This window comes from Archocentrus centrarchus, chromosome 2 (assembly GCF_007364275.1).
Source record: "Archocentrus centrarchus isolate MPI-CPG fArcCen1 chromosome 2, fArcCen1, whole genome shotgun sequence".
In the NCBI taxonomy this organism is placed as follows: Eukaryota; Metazoa; Chordata; class Actinopteri; order Cichliformes; family Cichlidae; genus Archocentrus; species Archocentrus centrarchus.
In genome coordinates this window covers 28,013,830-28,033,736 of record NC_044347.1, presented here as the reverse complement: position 1 = coordinate 28,033,736, position 19,907 = coordinate 28,013,830, and the positions used below count along the sequence as shown (strand labels likewise).

The 19,907-nt window shown below is 41.0% G+C and overlaps 1 protein-coding gene across 4 annotated transcripts in view; it reads left to right on the top strand.

Moving 5' to 3' along the window:
- The window catches only part of LOC115795826 (sodium-driven chloride bicarbonate exchanger-like), a 63,766-nt gene that overhangs the window by 33,649 nt on the left and 10,210 nt on the right, over nt 1-19,907 (top strand). For 3 of the 4 annotated variants that reach the window (XM_030751963.1, XM_030751939.1, XM_030751955.1), the window contains exons 4-15: nt 822-965; nt 1,178-1,319; nt 1,414-1,574; nt 5,282-5,470; nt 7,546-7,634; nt 7,965-8,122; nt 8,282-8,369; nt 12,686-12,832; nt 13,397-13,497; nt 16,937-17,111; nt 17,383-17,516; nt 17,683-17,928. In XM_030751963.1, coding sequence (XP_030607823.1) covers nt 822-965; nt 1,178-1,319; nt 1,414-1,574; nt 5,282-5,470; nt 7,546-7,634; nt 7,965-8,122; nt 8,282-8,369; nt 12,686-12,832; nt 13,397-13,497; nt 16,937-17,111; nt 17,383-17,516; nt 17,683-17,928 — 1,774 coding nt within the window. The remainder of the gene's footprint in view (nt 1-821; nt 966-1,177; nt 1,320-1,413; nt 1,575-5,281; nt 5,471-7,545; nt 7,635-7,964; nt 8,123-8,281; nt 8,370-12,685; nt 12,833-13,396; nt 13,498-16,936; nt 17,112-17,382; nt 17,517-17,682; nt 17,929-19,907) is intronic. The other variant, XM_030751946.1, reaches the window with a different exon arrangement.

The following is a 19,907-nucleotide window of genomic DNA, read 5'->3' as shown; positions in this document are numbered from 1 at the left end:
AATCCATCAACTGTTATGCATGACCAATTTTTCTACATTCTACATCTGCATCTTACAGTATGACTTACTGCAACTCCTACATAAGCCTAGACTGAAGCTAAAAATATATATTTCAAAGACAAAAGCTACATATTTTAGGGTGGCCTAATCACAGTCCTCGAGGCACCAACACTGAAATGAGTACACACTGACTGAAACAGGTTTTTAATGATGCACAATATCACATTGGTGCTTTGCATAACCTTTCTTTCTCTTTTGCTCACTGTGAGTGCAATCAGCAAGAATGCATCAGGGATTGGTTTTGTTTTCAGTTGCTTTTTCATTGTTTCATTTCATATCATCTTCGATGCACATCATCTGCCAGCTGCAGAATTTTTTTTACCTTTGTATTTGGTATTTCCTTGCAGGTAAATTTCCCTGTAACTGCTGTATGTTGTATTACCTTTGTTGTTTTATTTTTCATTTTGATTCTGTAATTAGTCAAGATGATAAAGATTTTACATAAATAATAAATAAAAAACAAATCACACAGGCATTTGCAGAATACTTGACAATGAAAAAAAGAAGATTGAATGAAAAAATAGTTTGGCTTTAAGAATCAAACCCTTGTGACATTTTGGGTTTTAACTAAGCTATTTCTCAGTCCTGCCACATCCCACCTGGACAGTATTCATGAGTATGAGTCACTGGTGTGTGACTCACCAATTAGGTCAATAAAAATATGAAGATTGATGGCACAGTGAAACTTTTCTTTTTTGCTTTAAGATGAATACCAAATGACAGCCTCACGCTCTAGTGCATGTCCTCCATCTTTTCTCTAGGTCACCGCACTCTCTACATTGGGGTTCACGTTCCTCTGGGCAGGAGGTCGCACCGACGACACCGTCACCATGGACACAGACACAGGAAGAGGTCCAAGGAGAGGGATTCCACTGCTGAGGACGGACGAGAATCCCCATCGCACAGTAGGTTTCGGAGATGGGCCGAAGTGAATTCCATCTGTTTTTAAGCTGTTGGTTTAAAATAATAGTGTAGATTCACATTTTTTCAGAAGCTGTGTGATATGCCCCTAATCCATGCCCACCAATGGACCACAAATTCTTAACGCAAGCTGTTAATTTCCTTCCCTTTTCTTTTTCTTTCTGTACCTGTCCTCCACCTATCAAATTTGCTGCAGCAGACACACCAGCTCAGAGGGTGCAGTTTCTGTTGGGGACTGAGGATGGCGATGAGGAACACATCCCCCATGCCCTGTTCACTGAGCTGGACGAAATCTGCCTCAGGGAGGGTGAGGATGCTGAATGGAAGGAGACAGCCAGGTACACCTCTGCAGACAGCCGCATGGGCTAAAAAATTCAATTCAAGTAATCGCTACAATAGCCTATGTTTTTTTGTATCTTCTTTTGTTTGCAGGTGGCTTAAATTTGAGGAAGACGTTGAGGATGGTGGAGAGCGGTGGAGTAAACCCTATGTAGCCACTCTGTCTCTACACAGTCTTTTTGAGCTCCGCAGCTGCATCATGAATGGCACTGTGATGCTGGACATGAGGGCCAACTCCCTAGAAGAGATTGCAGGTAGACATTTGGGGATGAATGACTTTTTAAAATAGTGTATGCCACCTGACTGACACCAAACATGAAATTCTCAGTTGTCTCCGTTCAACATCTACATACTCAAAGTAAATTAAAAACCAAAACAAAACACACACTTGTCCATTGATATGTGTGAATGTATATCCATAAATGTGTTCATTCACGCATGGGGGGTGAGCTGGGGGGGTCTGGAGATTATCACAGCTGACATAGGGTGAAATGTGAGCAACAGATTCTTTAAGTCCCTTAAGTTGGAAATCTGGGGAATTTGGAGGCCAAGTCAATGCTTCAAACTCGTTGTTGTGCTTCTCAAAGTATTCCTGAACCATTTTTGTTTTGTGGCAGGGCACATTAGCCTGCTGAAAGAGCCCACTGCCATCAGGGAATACCATTTCCATGAAAGGGTGTATGTGGTTGGCAACAATGCTTAGGTAGGTGGTATGTGTCAAAGTAACATCCACATGGATGGCAGGACCCAAGGTTTCCCAACAGAACATTGCCCAAAACATCACACTGCCTCTGCTGGATTGCCTTCTTCCCATAGTGCGTACTGGTGCCAGGTGTTCCCCGTGGCCATCCACGTGATCGCTAGTTCATCACTGTTCCTTCCTTGAGCCACTTTTGATAGATACTGACCACTGCAACACCCCACAAGAGCTGCAGTTTTGGAGATGCTCTGACCCAGTTGTCTAGCCATCACAATTTGTCCCTTGTCAAACTTGCTGAAATCCTTACACTTGGCCATTTTCCTGCTTCTAACACATCAGCTTTGAGGACAAAATGTTAATTTGCACCCTAATACAGGTATATCCCACCCACTAACAGGTAGCATGATGGAGAGATAATCAGTATTATCCACTTCATCAGTCAGTGGTCAAAATGTCTTGCTTGATGTGTCATTTGAAAACTAGGTCATGGATTTAAATCCTGGCAAGGGTATGCATCCAGTAAGGGTTCCCAGGCTAGGCTTCCTATGCTACCCAAGCCTACCATGGAATATAAGCAACAGATATATAATTGAAGCCATACCGGCTTGGACGTCACTCGGATTAACAAGGTTCGTGTCAGGAACCAGGGCAGTGATAACAAGTGGGCTACTGGAACATGGCATAAGTGGACACAAGAATAGGGAACAGTTGCTACTACTGTTGGAATGAAGAGGATGTGGGACCTATGGATTCTTCTAAATCCAACGTCTAGACTAACATAAAAAAAACAAACAAAAAAACTAGTTGCTCAGTGTTCAAATATCTGAAAGAAAGTACTGCTATTGCAACTAGATGAGGTATACCACAAATGCTACAGCAAGGGGGAGCCAGGATGTCAGGCTGGGGGGAGATGTCATCATCCCCACAAGCCAAGATTGGGTACCAAGCCCCAAGAACTGGTACACTGCATGTGACCTTACCTGAACGAGAATATCATGACTAAGCTGAAAACCTTGACCCTCCATGGTGAAGGGTACTACTGCATGACCAAGACTATGTGAAGTACCCTCTGAAAGTCTACTAGAAGATGTGAATGCAGCATTACAGACAATTCTGCAACCATCACTGAAACCAACCAGCTGATCTACACCGCAGCAACAGTGATCCTTGAAATGTTTGGCTATAAGATGAACAACAGCCACAAGGAGCAGTAACCTCCATAGAAAAGAAAACTAGTGGCCAAGATCAAAGTAGCAGGAAGTGAAATTACCCCACTATCAGAACTGCAGAAAGGTGTGATGAAGAAAGGGGTGGCTAAGCAGTGCAATGAGCTGTCCATACCTGAGGCCTTAGAAACTGCCAAGCCTTGGCTAACTGTTTGAATACCTCTTCAATGACAGAGAAGCCAGGAGTAAAAACCAGATGTTCTCCACTGAACCATCAAAGGTGTGTTCTTAGTGACAGGGGAACAATATGAGAATAGCCCCTCCACAGTGGCTGGAGAGGCTGAATACTGAAAGAGCATATGGGAGAAGGATGCAACACATAACAACAATGCTCAATAGTGGATTGAATAGCAGATCACAGCAACCTCCATGAACAGGATACAGTAACTATCACAGTGGCAGACATCCAAGATAGAGTCTCAAATATGAAGGGTTAGACAGCACCAGATTCATACCTACTGGCTAAAGAAGCTAACTGCACTCCATGAGCACCTGGAAACACAAATGAACCAGCTGCTAATGGATGGGATGCAGCTGGAATTGCTAACTGAAGACCAGGCAGTACAGATCCCCAACTATCCCCAGAAGGGACAGGTCCCAGCCAACTACTGGCCAGTATCCTGTCTCAGCACAACATGGAAGCTCCTGTCTGGCATCATAGTGGCTAAGATGAACATGCACATGGCTCAGTACATGAGCACTGACTGCTCCTGTTTGAGCAGAATAGTTTGTGTTGGGACTTTTTCCCCGTCTTTGTTTTTTTACTGATATAGTGGTGTTGCCATCTCTTTGTGTTGAGACCCTTTTTCCTTTTGTTTTTGTTTATTTAATGAATAAAAACTAACATTTAAGATAAACTGCCTGTTTGATTTCTTTCCCTGGCCTTATTTATTATTGTTCCCACATTATCCCCAGACCTCATCATGGGAATGTAAGAATGTATAAAAATACAGAATATTTCTGATAAAACTCATCTGTAATCATACTACTCTGGTTTAGGATTTGTAATTCTTACATTAGCATGATGGGGATGGCATTAGGAAATGATTACCACATGATTTTTTTTTAAACCAATCAGCTGACAGATTGCAGTATATAAATGATGATTTTTGTTTTTTTTTATGCACTGAAGGCTGCAAGGATGAAATGTTAGCATATTTGTTGGCAGGGCAAAATAAATTGGTGTAATTGAGATTTGTCAGATATTGAAGTTTTGCGTTTGTGTTACATTTGGGTACTTGATGCTGGAGTTATGATTTTGGTTTAGCACCACGGATGAAACATCCATCCATCCATCCATCTTCCACTTATACAATTCAAGATTGCAGGGGGGCTGGAGTCTATCCAGCAACCTCAGCTACACTCCAACCACTCAACCAAACCAACAATAAATGTCTGTCAAATGTATGTCTCATTCACCCATATTCAAATATGCCACTTATTTGCATAAATGTAAGAGTTTAGTATATCAGTATCTGTTGCAATATGGTAAGGGCAGCCCCTCACTGCAGTTTTTTTTTTTTGACTGATCCAGCTCTCAGTTCCAAACTAAAGCAAATAATAATCTGTTTGCCATTGGATTTTATACATTTTAATTTGGAACTGTTGTGTATTATTTTTGCATTATTTTCTCTCTTTATATATTACTATGTGACTCTTAATTCTTAAAATCCTGATTTCAAAGATTTTTACTGGGGTGGAGTCCAGGTCAGCATGCACCATAACATGTCAGCGAAGTTCACCCATAAGTACAATGCAGAGCGTCATTTGAACTGCTTTAGGATAAACAAGGGAACCGTGTTTTAGATTTTGAGGTCAGCAAAGGAAATGTTTTATCTGATCATGGTAAAAACGGTGCTGCTACAGAGATCAGTATGTAACCTGGTTTGGTGTGATTAAATCAGGTCGTTTTTTTTTTGTTGGAATAATCAGCTTAGCATTGCTGGCTGCCACACAGGGCCGGACACCAGCCTTTGTGAATGTAACTGAATATTGTGTTAAACACAGTACTCTTTTTTGGTGTTTTCTTCCACAGACATGGTTCTGGATCAGTATGAGGCATCTGGCCCTGTAGGTGAGGATGCCAGGAAAAGGATCCGTGAGGCCCTTCTCAAGCAACACCATCACCAAAACCACAAGAAACTGGCCAACCGCATCCCTATTGTACGCTCCTTTGCTGATATTGGCAAGAAGCAGTCTGAGCCTCATTCCATGGACAAGAATGGTGAGCACAGCACATGTACACACCCACACATACACCTGTCAGTAGATAAGACTGCAGGCTTTTCTGTACTCTAAAATTTTCAGCTATTCCCATGTTGATCATTTATGTTGTAAGTGAATATATACAGTATGTTTCTGTGTAATGCTATTATCCTTTGCATGATGATCCAGTATGTATCCATCTCTGACGTGCTGTTTTACTGCTGTTTGATATCTCATTTTCTCCTCTTGTTTGTGTTTCTCCATGTTTGTGTATGTCCTTCTTCCTGTCTGCTGTATTTTGCATGCGTGTGTGCATGTGTGCTATTCGCTTACTCAGTAAATGGCCTCTATTATCAAACTTTAAAATCTCCTAAATGTTCACCTGAAAAAACACTAGTGAAGATCACTTCACCCAGAAAGGCCCTTTGCTATAGCGCTTATTGGCACTGTGTTTGTTGTGTGTCGTGCTTGTCCACGCCTCCTTCACCTTTGAGCTCCAGCAGGAGTCTTGATCACATGAACCCAGACACTGTCTTTGGTGAAACCAAGACCAAACGCCTTAGTGTCCTTCAGGCAGTTGCACAAGGCTACTGCCCCATCTCACAAGAAGACACAGATCAGGAAATCTGCACAGGCAACCAGAGCTCCTATAGGCCGATTCTAAAGTCTAGAGATAGTCGTGGCAGCATAAAAGGAACATGTTAAGGAGGGGAGAGTATCATCATGATTGGTTAGAAGGGGCTGGCATATAGTCAAGCTCTTCAGTCTTCAATTAATGCAGCATTCGCCCTACGAAATGCTCATTGTCAAAATGTTCCTCCGACTGTTCTACTTTTGAGACTTAAAATTAATATAAAGTAGTATAAAGAGAATTTTATATTTTTTATGCAAAAGTTTAAGTTGTTAAAGGTATTTTTGTGCTTTTCAACATAAACTTAATTAACTGAACTGCAGAAAAAATGCAGCGTATCTATAATACTCTCCCCTTCTTGTCAGTTCTTGTAGAAACCATAAGAACTTGTAGAAAAACTTTAAAAAAATTACTAACTCTGGTAACTACTCACTAGTCTTTATTTTGCTGCTTTTGGGAATCAATTTTTTTAAAGAAATGTTTTAACATTTTGGGATTGTACTCCTTGGCAACAGTTTGAATAAAGGACTGGCACTACTTTTGAATAAATGTAATGCTAAAATGATTCCTTTTAAGGAGGAGTTCAGCATATGGGTTTAGTTATGAATAGAAATATCACTGTTATGACTGTTAAATATACGGCTGAAGCGTACAGGCAGTTAGCTTTCATTATCACAAAGACTGGAGACTGTGAAACAACTTGCCTTGTCACAGATGTATCTGTATTGTTTGTGGCAATTACAGATTAAATAAATATAAATCACATTAATTAATGGACTTCAATGGACAATTGACCAAAACCAGACTAGTTTCCATATTGAAGTTACAGTTTCTTTTGTAGCTATAGCTTTGTATTGAACGGACAGACATATTATTGCTGGAGTTCCTTTAAAAGCAGTACCATAACACACTCACTGAACGAGCTGACATTTTGAGCAAGCCACATTTGTAGCTTTGCCTTTAACTGCTTTAATTTACTCCAGCAGTTGCACCTGGTGCGTTTGTATCACAAGAAGATGCTGCAATCTTTAAAAAAAAGGTGCAATTTTTGACTAAAATAAAACAAAACAAATAAGATCCTGGAAATGAGCACCGGTTGGCTGCATAATCTGAACTGAAAGTTAAAGATTGCACCTTATACGCATCTTGGAAAGATTACAGTTTACCGCTACACCATTAATGCTTGTTAAATGATCTAACTATAGTACAGATATTGAGCTTTGACTCACCAGGTGCACTCTGAAAAATGGGTACAATATCTTTTATCACTAGGGCTAAACATTTTCTTCATTAATGGCTCAGCACCTACAACAAAAGGCCCCACTGCTGTAACCCTTTTTCAGAGAATGTAACTGTACCCTGTAGTCACTCACTGGAAATCTTTCTCTTTGTGTGGGAACGAGGTACTGGGATAGGATGAACCCCTGTGAAAACTGATGTTGGTTTCTTGCTCTACCTGACAGGCCAAACAGTCTCACCTCAGTCCCAGCCAGCCAACAATGAGGTCAAACAGGATGTCAGCCGAGAAAACAGCGCTGTTGACTTCAGCAAGGTGAGCTGCCGGACCTGCTGCTGAGTCTGCTGTTTATCTGCAGGCACTGATAGCTGGACACATAAGTAGTGCTGTATATTTAACCAAGCTTGGGTTACATATGAAATGGTCGTCACAAGCTTCTTACCCTGGGAAACTGAGTGGAATTTAACAGGGATAGAGCTTGTTTTCTTTGGTCTTGTCAGTCAGATTCTGCCAATATCCTTGATTCTCATTTAGACACCTCTACATCACTACATGTTTTTAAAAGTAATAAACAGATCCAAACCATTAAACATTTATACTGTTGTCCAAAAATAAAGCGGTCTTGTTTTTCATCTTCTTTTACAGATTGACCTCCACTTCATGAAGAAGATTCCACCTGGTGCTGAGGCATCCAATGTGCTGGTAGGGGAGCTAGATTTCCTGGAGCGCCCTGTGGTGGCCTTTGTCCGCCTAGCTCCAGCTGTACTGCTTAATGGCCTGGCTGAAGTTCCCATCACCACCAGGTAATAAGCAAACTGTTGGCGAAGCTTTTGACTTGTCTCTGTCTTCTTCTCCTCATATTCTGTGCCAAGTCTGGACAGACAAGCTGGTAAACCTCTGAATTTCTCATTAAAAAAGATTTTGACTTTTACACAAAACCTGTTGTTCTTTGTCTCGTGCAGGTTTCTTTTCATCCTGCTCGGTCCTCTGGGAAAAGGTCCACAGTATCATGAAATTGGACGGTCTATTGCAACACTGATGACTGATGAGGTGAGGCAAGGATGTGGAGGAAGTAACGCGTTTAATGCCATGCTTTCAGGATTTATTTGTTATTACAGTGATTTTAAGTTTTTGCTTGAAGCTCCCAGTGTGAGATAAACTGAAAGAAGGGATTCTAGGTAAATAGAGTTACTTGTATATGTCATGTTTTGATATTTTGATGTAATGTTTCATTTTTAATTGAAGAACATCTGCTCCTAATATATTCCTAGCAACACTTTTACCATTATACACATAAAAAACGTATCTATTTTAATGGTTGAGTACACTAGAGAAGGAATAGGATGGCAGTCTCTTTATGACTAGGGTATCCCCAATTCAAAAAAATATTGTGATGTGTAAAATGTGAATAAAAACAGAATGCAATGATTTGCAAATCTCATAAACCCATATTTTATTCACAACCGAACACAGAAAACACACCAACTGGATAAACTGAGACGTTTTTCTCTTTAATGAGAACTTATTATAGAATGCTGGTTGTGAATAGGACCCAAATGTAAACATGCTGAAGCAGGCAAAGCGAAGTGAAAACAAGTCTTTTATTTGACTGATGGCAGGTAATCAAAGGCCGACACTAAAATCAAAAACAGAACTGAAAGCTACTAAAACATAACACTAGGAAACTCTGTGGTCATCTGACAAAGGATGAGAGGAGACTGAGATAATAAATACACAAGAGGGTGATTAGGGGAAGAGGAGACACCTGGGGAGACAACACACAGTTCAGTTCAATTCAATTTTATTTATATAGTGCCAAATCATGGCAAACAGTCGCCTCAAGTTTCTTTTTATTGTAAGGTAAAGACCCTACAGTAATCACAGAGAAAACAGTCAAAACGACCCTCTATGAGCAGCATTTGGCAACAGTGGGATGAAAAACTCCCTTTTAACAGGAAGAACCCTCCAGCAGAACCAGGCTCAGGGAGGGGCAATCATCTGCTGTGACCGGTTGGTGCTACACACAGCTGAACTAAATCACAGGGGACAAGACAAAGGAAGCAAAACTGAAAGCAAAGCACAAAGAACACAAACCTCTGAAGTAAAAAAAGGTGTGATAACTAACTGGGGAAAACAGAGACATAAACTAAACACAGGAGACTGTAAAGCGATGGGGAACGTGGAATAAACTAAGTAAAATAAGAGAAAACACACAAAATGATTTAAACATTAAACAACCCAAGAATCAATAAAATAAATAAACAACAAGAAAGTTTTAAAAAAGTCAAAAACACTGGGAAACTAACTGAGGACCATTAAACACATCTCAAAAGGATTGAAAAATAAGTGGTACTAAAAAGAATCCCCTGGAGGAACATTTTACAACTAATTAGGTTAACGAGCACCCGGTTAGGTCAGGTTAGGTAACATGATTGGGTCTAAAAAGAGCATCTTATACAGGCAGAGTTTCTCAGATGTAAAGATGGGCAGAGGTTCATCAGGTGGTAAAAAATACCGCATCTTGAAATTGTGGAACAATTTCAGAATAATATTCCTCATTATTATTCTGAAATTGCTCATGTTGGATATGTGAAAATATCTCATCATCTACAGTAGATATCCTCAGAAGATTCCAAGAATATGGAGAACTCTGAGTGCAAAGGACAAGGCTGATGCCTGTGATTTTCAGGCCCTCAGGTGGCACTGCATTAAATGCAAGTGTGATTCTGTTGTAGAAATCACTATCCATGAACACAATTCACCGTGTCATCCACAAATGCTGGTTAAAGCTCTGTCATGCAAAGAAGACATGCGTGAGCATGATTCAGAAATGCTGCCATCCACTCTGCCAAAGCTCATTTAAAATGGACAGAGGCACAGTGAGACATTGGCGATCAAAAAAGTACTTTTTCAAGATCTCGAGTTAGTTTACAAAAGTTTTGCAGGATCTCGCAAGAGTAAATCATTCTTCTTTTTTCCCCAGTGTCCCTTGTGGGGCTCCGTAGAAAACTGTTATGGTCAGACTAATCAAAATTCAAAAACATGGATGCTGCGTTCTCCAGACTAAAGAGTAGACTATGAAACCATCCGGTTTGTTCTTAGTGCTCAGTTCAAGGCGTACATTTCTGATGATTTAGGCGTGTGTTAGTGCTTATGGAATTGGTAGCTTGCACATCTGGAAAGGCATCATCAATCCTGAAATGTATGTATAATTTACTCCAATGTCTTTTTCTGGGAAGGTCTTGCATATTTCAGCAGGACGACACTAAACTGCATACTGCATCTGGTACAACAGCATGGCTTTGCAGTACAAGAGTCTGAGTGCTAAACTGCCTTGCCTGCAGCCCACACCTTTCATCAAATGAAAACATTTGGCACATCATGAAATGAAAAATATGACAAAGATGACTCAGGACTGTTGAACAGCTAGAATCCTATATTAGGCAGGAATGGGACATCAAATTCTAAATGAGCAAATATTTTTTTTTAAAAATTGTACATTTTCCCAGTTTAAACCTTTGAAATTTTTCTAGGTTCTATTGTGAATAAAATATGGGTTTATGAGATTTGTAAATCTCTTTGTATTTAGATTTTACACAACATCCCAACTTTTTCTTTTTTTTTTAATATGTAGTTGGTAGGTGCATTTGGTGAGAGACTGCAAGTAGTCGACCAGTTTGCAAAGTGATCCCATTGCCTGGGGGGGAGGAAGCCTGTCTCAAAACAATGTCTCAAACCTTACTGTAACATAACTTTCACTACATTTTGTGCTCCATCATTACAACTTTTCTGTCCCTGCTGATTGGTATGAACAGCATGTTGATGCAGCTCAGTTATAATACAGTATCGGTGGAGAGAAAAACCGCAGATAGTACAGAAAGACTTAAAAAATGAGTAGCTTGATATCAAACTACTGGCTCTGAGCTGCTCCAGCTGTGGTTGGATATGATTATTGCTTGGACTGCAATAACACCGAGTTCAGAATATTTGGAATACAACATCTTCGATGAAACACATGGGCAACAAAACCATCATTGTGCACTCGCTCAGCCAATGTGTGCGGTGAGTGTTACACTCATTGATTCATCACATCCAGAATGAACACAAACAACCAAAGCAGTGTTTGCAGTCCTAATTACAGCTTCAGTCAGCCTCGGCAGTGGTCACTCAAAGAGCTGGTGAACCACCTCCTCTAATTATCTCTCTAAATGCAGTGGTGCATGCTTCCTCCAGAGCTGCCACACCTGTGAATGCACTGGGTACAATCAGCAGCAGCAGCTTACTAAGCAGAACATAGTACTGTATCATAACACAGCTCAGACTTTCTCTGTGAATCAGATTAAATGAACACTTTATTGAAGGTACAGTAAACACAGAAGGGGGGAGGGGATCCCCACAGTGACCCTTTGGGGGCTCCATACTTTACACTCATGTCAGTAACTGATTTTAAAATGCTGCTTTTCATCTTAATAAGATGTTTTTATTTAAATCAGCTTGTTTAAACTTGTTTAAACAAAAATATTGTTTCACACAGGAGCTGAATATTTGTCATCCCACCTGAGTCTTGTGGATTATGGCTATCCCACCCCAAATGCTTCATGAAGTTGTTGTATGGCAACGCATGATTTCCTTGAAAATACTGTTGAGTGCAAGTTTAAAGTAGTTTGAATGGAAAGGGAAATAACCAAAGCATTTGAAAATTGTTCACAGTGACTGAGTAAATGTACTTTTCTACCACTGGAAACTGTAAACACACACACACACACACACACACACACACACACACACACACACACACACACACACACACACCTCTCTCTCTCTCCTCCCTCCTTGGGTGGGTTCTTGTTTTTATACTCAATCATTTATTTACAGTCACTCACATTTGTATCCCAAACCTGGAAAAATCAGTGTGGGATTAGTTGCTTTCTGTGCCTATATATGGCATTGGTATACTTCAGGGTAGCTTTTCCATATCTGATCCTGACCTTTGACTTGTGTAAAAAAAAAAAAAAAAAAAAACAGCAAAGAAACACATCAACAAAAAAGCCTTTGGGGATCACTAAAATATGACATGAAAATCGTAACAAGAGATTTCCCACAGTGTAGCTATGAGCTAATGTTAGCTGGCATCATCTGAGCCAGATGTTGCCTCTTTTTTTTTTCTTCTCTGTTGGCAGCGGTCCTTTGGGATGCATGAAAACAGAAGGCATAGCTGTGAAACTGCATTATATATGGATATTAATTGAATGCTTTACTGTGATGTATTATAATAATTTACTGACTGTAAAGCTGGCATGTTTACATGTCATTAAATTACAAATTGTAATTTAATGACATTCAACATTTTGTGTGTCTCTCCACAGATTTTCCATGATGTTGCTTACAAGGCCAAAGACAGGAATGACTTGGTGGCAGGCATCGACGAGTTTCTGGATCAGGTGACAGTGTTACCCCCAGGAGAGTGGGACCCCTCCATCAGAATAGAGCCTCCTAAAAATGTGCCATCTCAGGTAAACAATGAGCAAAAATGTCTTTTTTTTTTTTTTTTTGCATTTATTTTGATATTAGAAAAAACCCCAACCAAAATAAATCACAGCATCTAAGTCTGTGTGTAAATATATATATATATATTTTAATAAATATGTCTGTGAGTCCCTTCTGCGCCCGACTGCCTGCTGAGAAATATTTAAACATCTGTGTTCTGCTCTAATCTCTGCTGCATTGGGCTCTGTGCTTTGATGCCACTCCCCAGGGTTCTGTTCTCAATCCTCTCCAAAACATTAGTTATTTTCCTCCATTAGTTATTCCAGGTTACTTTGAAAAGAGAGATGCCATCTTGGAGGGAAATTTTTGTCATTAAAAAAAAAAAAAAGCACTTAGGTTGTGTCAGGTCTCGTCATTAGACTCCTGTGGTGAATTAATGACACACCACTGCGCAATTAGATGTTATGCTGATGAGCTCAGAATATGATAGATTCATGCATAAGAAATTAATCATTTCATCTTTAAAAGTATACTGGAATTAACAGCTGCTGTCTGCTGACAATTTACTGACAGTGATCTTAACTACACAGGAAAAGCGGAAGATTCCCCCTGTTCCTAACGGAGTAACAGATCTTGGAGAGTCTGAGGAGCATGGAGGGCATGGAGGCCCCGAGCTCCAGCGCACTGGGAAGTAAGTGTTAGAGAGAAACATCATGATGTGCTGTTTATTGCCCTGAGCCTTCCTGTCACCTGTAAGCCTCCTCCTGGTCTGTAAAAACTCTAAATTTAGTTCTCTTAAGAGGCAGAATTATCATTCCTCACACTTCAATTCCACGCTGAGACCTTTTATTTAAGTTCTAGTTTGTTATGAGCTCAGCGCAGTGGTGTGCTTCTCTTTTATTCTTTTATATAAGCTGGCAGCCACCTGCACATTTCTGCACTCCTTCCTGGTTAAAGAACTCAGCACTCAGTTGGTGTACTGCACCTGATTTTCTTTGTGTGTACTCCTCTTTACCTCAAGCTAATAAACATACCCCAGACAGGTTTATAGGTTCTTTAGGAATCTGCATTATATACAAGTGTGTCATGTTTCATTTGTGTATAGGTAGCTGTAAAAGCTGCAAGTAGATGGCTTTTCCTCATTTTGTGTTATTAAAAAGACTGATAAAGATAATTTTTTTCATGGATATCAATCATGGCTCGGGAATGCTTTGATAAAATGCTGTGTGGTCTACTGCAGAGGGATAATGATGATGATCCTTTTGTGCCAAGTAATCATCAGATCATTCAGGATCAGAACAATGCATACATGGATGATACTGTTCAGTACATACAATAACAATAGTATAATGATTGTGTTTGCTATAATTGTGCTGACTGATTTGGATTTTGTAAAGGCCAGTCAATGAGCAGTTACAGTACAATTTTGTGTATAAAATTTTTAAATTCTACAAGTAGCACATTTTGGCACTGAAAAAAATAACAAATAACAGCCAGCCGATCATTTTCTGCTGCTTATCTGGGTCCCGGTCACAGGGAAGCAGCCTAAGCAGAGAGGCCCAGACCTCCCTCTCTGCAGCCACCTCCGCCACCTTTTCCAGGGACTCCCAAGTGAGCCAAGTGAGCTCTCCACTGTGTCCTGGGTCTTCCCAGTGGGACATTCCAGGAACACATCACCTAGGAGGCACCTAGGTGGCATCCTGAGCAGATATTTGAACCACCTCAACTGGTTTCTTTCAGTGTGGAGGAGTAGCAGCTCTACGATGAGCCCCTCCCAAATGGCCAAGCTTCTCACCTCATCTTTGAGGGTGAGCCCGGCCACCCTTCATAGGAAACTCATTTCTGCCGCTTATATCTGCGATCTCATTCTTTTGGTCACTACCCAGAGCTTGTGACCATAAGTTCAGTTCAATTTAATTTTATTTATATAGCGCCAAATCACAACAAACTGTCACCTCAAGGTGCTTTATATTGTAAGGTAAAGACCCTACAATAATTACAGAGAAAACCCAACAATCAAAATGACTATGAGCAGCACTTGGTGACAGCGGGAAGGAAAAACTCCCTTTTAACAGGAAGAAACCTCCAGCAGAACCAGGCTCAGGGAGGGGGGGTCATCAATAACTAATGATTAAATGCAGAATGATGTATAAACAAAGTAAAAAGAGGTGAATAGGAAGAACCACTCAATTCATCATTTGACCCCCCCATCCTAGCAGCCTAGGCCTATAGCAGCATACCTAAGGGGTGGTTCAGGGTCACCTGATCCAGCCCTAACTATAAGCCTTATCATAAAGCAAAGTTTTAAGCCTAATAGGTGAGGGTGGGAATGTCTTAAAAATAGGTGAGGGTAGGAACGTGGATTGACCAGTAAATCGACAGCTTCGATTTCACTCTCCGCTCTCTCCACCACAACATGCCAGTAAAGAGTCTGCGTCACTGCTGATGCCACACCAATCCAACTGTCAATCTCCTGCTCCACTCTCTCTTCACTTGAGAGCAAGATCCCGAGATACAGCCATGACAGGCCCACAACATCCAGAGCCTTGAGAAACTCAGGGCAAATCTCATCCACTCCAGGAGCTCTGCCACTAAGGAACTGATTAACTACCTTAGTGACCCTCATCCCTAGACTCTGCTTCCACTACGGAAGGCATGTCATTGGGATTGAGGAGATGTAATCCTTCTATCACCCAACTATGTCCTCAATTGAGGTCAGCTCCATATCCATACAGTGTAGACTGGAAGCTGCTTCCACCTCCTGAATTGTCTGACACACTGCCAGAATCACTTTCAGATTGACCAAAAGTCCCAGCTCACCTTCAGAATTTGTTTAGGTACGCCAGGCCTTGATCTTCAGCCTAGGATGTCCTGGTTCACTTATGGATGCCATACATGGTGTTAGATATGCCCAAGGATACTTTGGCACGCAGACAGGAGCAACCAGGAATTGAACCACCAACCTTCCAATTAGTAGATGACCTGCTCTACCTCCTGAGCCACAGCCACCCTTACAGGCCTCTCTTCATTGGTTGCCTGTTAAGGACAAACTGTGGTTAGCATGAAAGTCCAACAGCAGGTTGGGCAGGTCATTCCTCCCAATCACGCCTCTCCAGGTCATGCTGTCATTGTCCACGTGAGCACTTAGCATATCAGCTAAGGGCTCTTTTTATTAATAACCTGTAAAAAAGTAATGAACCGCAATGAACACCTAGAAATGTGAGGATAAGATTACAAATTGTGTATTTAATTGTTACTTTTATATGTCCTTTAAAAGATATTGAGATTAGATAACATTTAAAGAAGGGATTAAAGATAAAAATATAATTTTGCCATTGCCCCAGAAATATTCCCTGCTGACTACAAGGGGATTCTTAAAGCCAAGCTTGAAAGAATGAAGCGATCGCGCAGTGGTGCTGGACTGTTTGGTGTATATCTGTGGTTTACTAGGAGTGCGTGATGTGCTGCTGCTGAGCTGTTCTACAGGCTCTTATCCCAACTAAGGTTGGCTGGACACCCAGGCTCAGCTATCTGGCTGCCTACTGCTCAGAATGAAATAAGAACAGCCCGCCCACTTGCCATACCAACCACCTCTAGCTTTGTTCCACACTGTCCCAGTGTGCTGCAGCCGGAGAGCCTGCTCACTGTGGGTGAGAGTTAAACAAATATGGATGAACGAGTTGACACACTCATGAATGACAGATATCACAGAAGTAAGGTCGTTTTAGTGTGTGTGTGTGTGTGTGTGTGTGTGTGGGGGGGGGGGGGGGGGGGGGGGGGGGGGGGGGGGGGGGGGGGGGGGGGGCTCTGAATAGCTTAGTGCAAAAGGCATATATTGATGTTCTTCTGAGGGTATAGTAAGATAAGCTGTCCTTGGTTACAGCTGTTAAAAACTAAATACAATAAAAGTACAACAGATAGCTCAAATAAGAAGGAAGTACCTCAGTAACATAGAATACAACATGACTCAGTCAAGGTAAAAAATAATACTGACAAACAAATTTAAACTCACTGACATATTACCACTGATGGATATGATGTTATAAGATTATGAGCTCCTAAAGATGTTCCAACAGTTCCGTATTAGCTTGAGTGTACCTTATGCTTATGAAATCCCCTTTTCACCACAGGTTGTTTGGTGGGTTGATCTTGGATGTCAAAAGAAAGGCTCCTCACTACCTTTCTGACTACACAGACGCTGTCAGTCTGCAGTGTCTGGCCTCATTTCTCTTCCTCTACTGCGCCTGCATGTCACCCGTGATCACTTTTGGAGGACTCCTGGGTGAGGCTACAGAGGGGCGTGTGGTAAGATCATTGTTATTTTTTTTTCCTGGAACCTTTATAATCACGCCACAAAAAAAATTGTAAGCATGACTTCCCACAGCGTTCTGCGTAGCAGACCATCTGGTGTATGAGGTTAGGTTTCCTAACCTCCTTGGTGTTCCTCACACTTTTAGGCTCACTGAAATTTCTCTTCAGCATGAAACTCTTCAGCATGACACTAGATGCTAATTTAAAGGAAAACCAAATGACCTAGACCATTCCAAATGCAGCATGTGTTTGCGTGTGTTTCCAGAGTGCTATCGAGTCCTTATTTGGGGCTTCCATGACTGGAATAGCCTACTCTCTTTTTGCTGGTCAGCCTCTCACCATACTGGGCAGCACAGGGCCTGTTCTTGTCTTTGAGAAGATCCTCTTTAAGTTCTGCAAGTAAGTCATTCACTTCATCGCTCTGCTGTTGTTCCACGATAATATTCCTGTTTATTTGATAGATGTGTGTGTTTTATGATATGGCATTCCTTGAGGAATGAGATCCAATTGTGTATCCTGGTTTTCCACCACTGCTGTGTGTTTCTGTTTGTTCTGTGTCTCTCAGGGAATATGGCCTCTCCTACCTCTCCCTGAGGGCCTGTATTGGCCTGTGGACGGCCTTCTTCTGTCTATTGCTGGTGGCCACGGATGCCAGCTCGCTTGTCTGTTACATCACACGCTTCACTGAGGAAGCTTTTGCTGCTCTGATCTGCATTATCTTCATCTATGAGGCCCTGGAAAAGCTATTTCACCTGGGGGTGCACTATCCCATCAACAAGAACAACAACCTCCAGAAGCTCACAATGTACTCGTATGTTCGACTCATTTCTGATCTTGTCATTTTAGTTACAGCCCTTGCACAATGTACTTAACTTCCCTACGCAAGCTCAAGTCATTTGCTGCGTCAAGAAATGGCAGATGGCGCAGTGCTGTGGCGGGCACACTGCTCATTTTTTTCAGAGCTGGGTTGTGCTTTATGATGAATAATCCCATGTTGTGTGTGTGTGTCAGGATGGATCATCGTGTTTTAAGCTGGCTGGTGGCTATGTCAAGCCAAAAGCTCCTTCTGCGAGTTTCTATTCTGGTATAGTGGACAGCAGGGGACGCTGACATTTCATTTTGAAAAATGTCAGCAGAAGAAGTTACTTCATGCTGATGATGCAACAGTTCAGAAGTGGCGTTTCAAGACTGCAGCTAATGATTACTTTACTGAAAATGTTTTCTGTTCATTATTTTCTCATTACTAATCTATTTGTTTGTTGGCTTATTAAATGTTGCAAAGTCCACACAGTATTCTTTAAGACATATTATGTATGAAACAAGCAGTCAGTGAGCACCAACCTTTGGACACAGTCTGAAAACATAGCAAACCTTAGGAACCTATTTTTTCAGGTTGTAGCCTGGGGCTAACTTGTCATAGCATTCAGTCAGAAAGAAAGTTTATTTAACATAAGGGATCATAAACTGTAAATAAGAGATGGACAGAGTTTCCAGGTCTGAAGTTCACAAGTTCCTTAAACCCACATTCTTTCTAATGGCCATCAGGGGGTGTCTTCTGTTTAGACGTCTGTATAGAGAAAACCACAGAATATAAACCAAACAGAATGCATAACCTCGCTTTGGGCTGGTTTGTGTGTGACATCATTTCCAGATGTGTCGCCATCTTGTTTCGCTCCCACAGGCAGTGTTACTCTGATCAACAGAATATTCTGTGTTCTGATGTAGGAATAAAAAATGGAGAAATCAAAGCCAAGCAGGCAACATAAACGCTCCAACAGGTGCTACTGTAGCGCCATTACCTACAGCAACCGGAGTGCAAGGATCTGAATCCAAGGATGGGCTTAAATGTTTTCATTGCTTTCCTCACCCAGAGAATGACAAGGACATGTGAGTACACACATTATTTCATTCTTTCTAAATACCTATGAAACCTGTGCAGATAGGAAAAGCATGGAAAAAGATAAATTTGGATGCCTAAGCAAAAATAATAAAGTTACATTTCCAGCTTTAACAACAGAGCATTCTGAGCATTAATAAACTACTTCATGATCAAGAAAACATGATGGAACCAAGTCAGATTTAAGGTCAAACATAAAAATATGCATCCATGTACCTTAAATTGGTGTCCAAATGTGCCATCAGCAGCCAGCACCGTTCATGTTGAAAAGCAATAGGGTGAGCTTGGACAACATTGCTGGCCGAAGACGCAGTTATTGTAACGTACCTAATTGATGCGTTTGCAAAACTGCACTCAGTGACTCTGAACGAGACCAGCTTCTCTGCACAATTAAAACATAAACAGTGAGTGACTGACCCACTTTCTGACTTGGCTGTGTCATGGACAGCTGTCTTTGAAACAGACTAGTTATTCCCTGAGACAGATTGGTGCAAGTTTTGTGAGCTGGAGGAGGGTGTCTCCTCACAAAGTGATGAATTATAACACATTTGATATTTTTAATTATTTTTCCGTTCATGAGGCCTATTTTTTCTCTTGCTAATATGCTTTAGTTTCTATCTGCTTTACATTCCATAAATGCCATTTACTGCCATGTGCCATTAAAAGTCTGAGGTTGTATTTTTTCTTCATGTTTCAGGTGTCTGAGGTGGATTGTTAATGTCTGCAAAGCTGATCTGTCACTGAAGAATGTGCTGCACAAGTACATCAGCTGAGTGTACTTTGAACCTTATGAATTAATGTATGATTTTCTTTTTCAGCTGGCATGTTTTTCTCTCTCTCTCTCTCTCTGACTTGATTGATTGATTGACATGCTAAATTCTACAATTAAAACA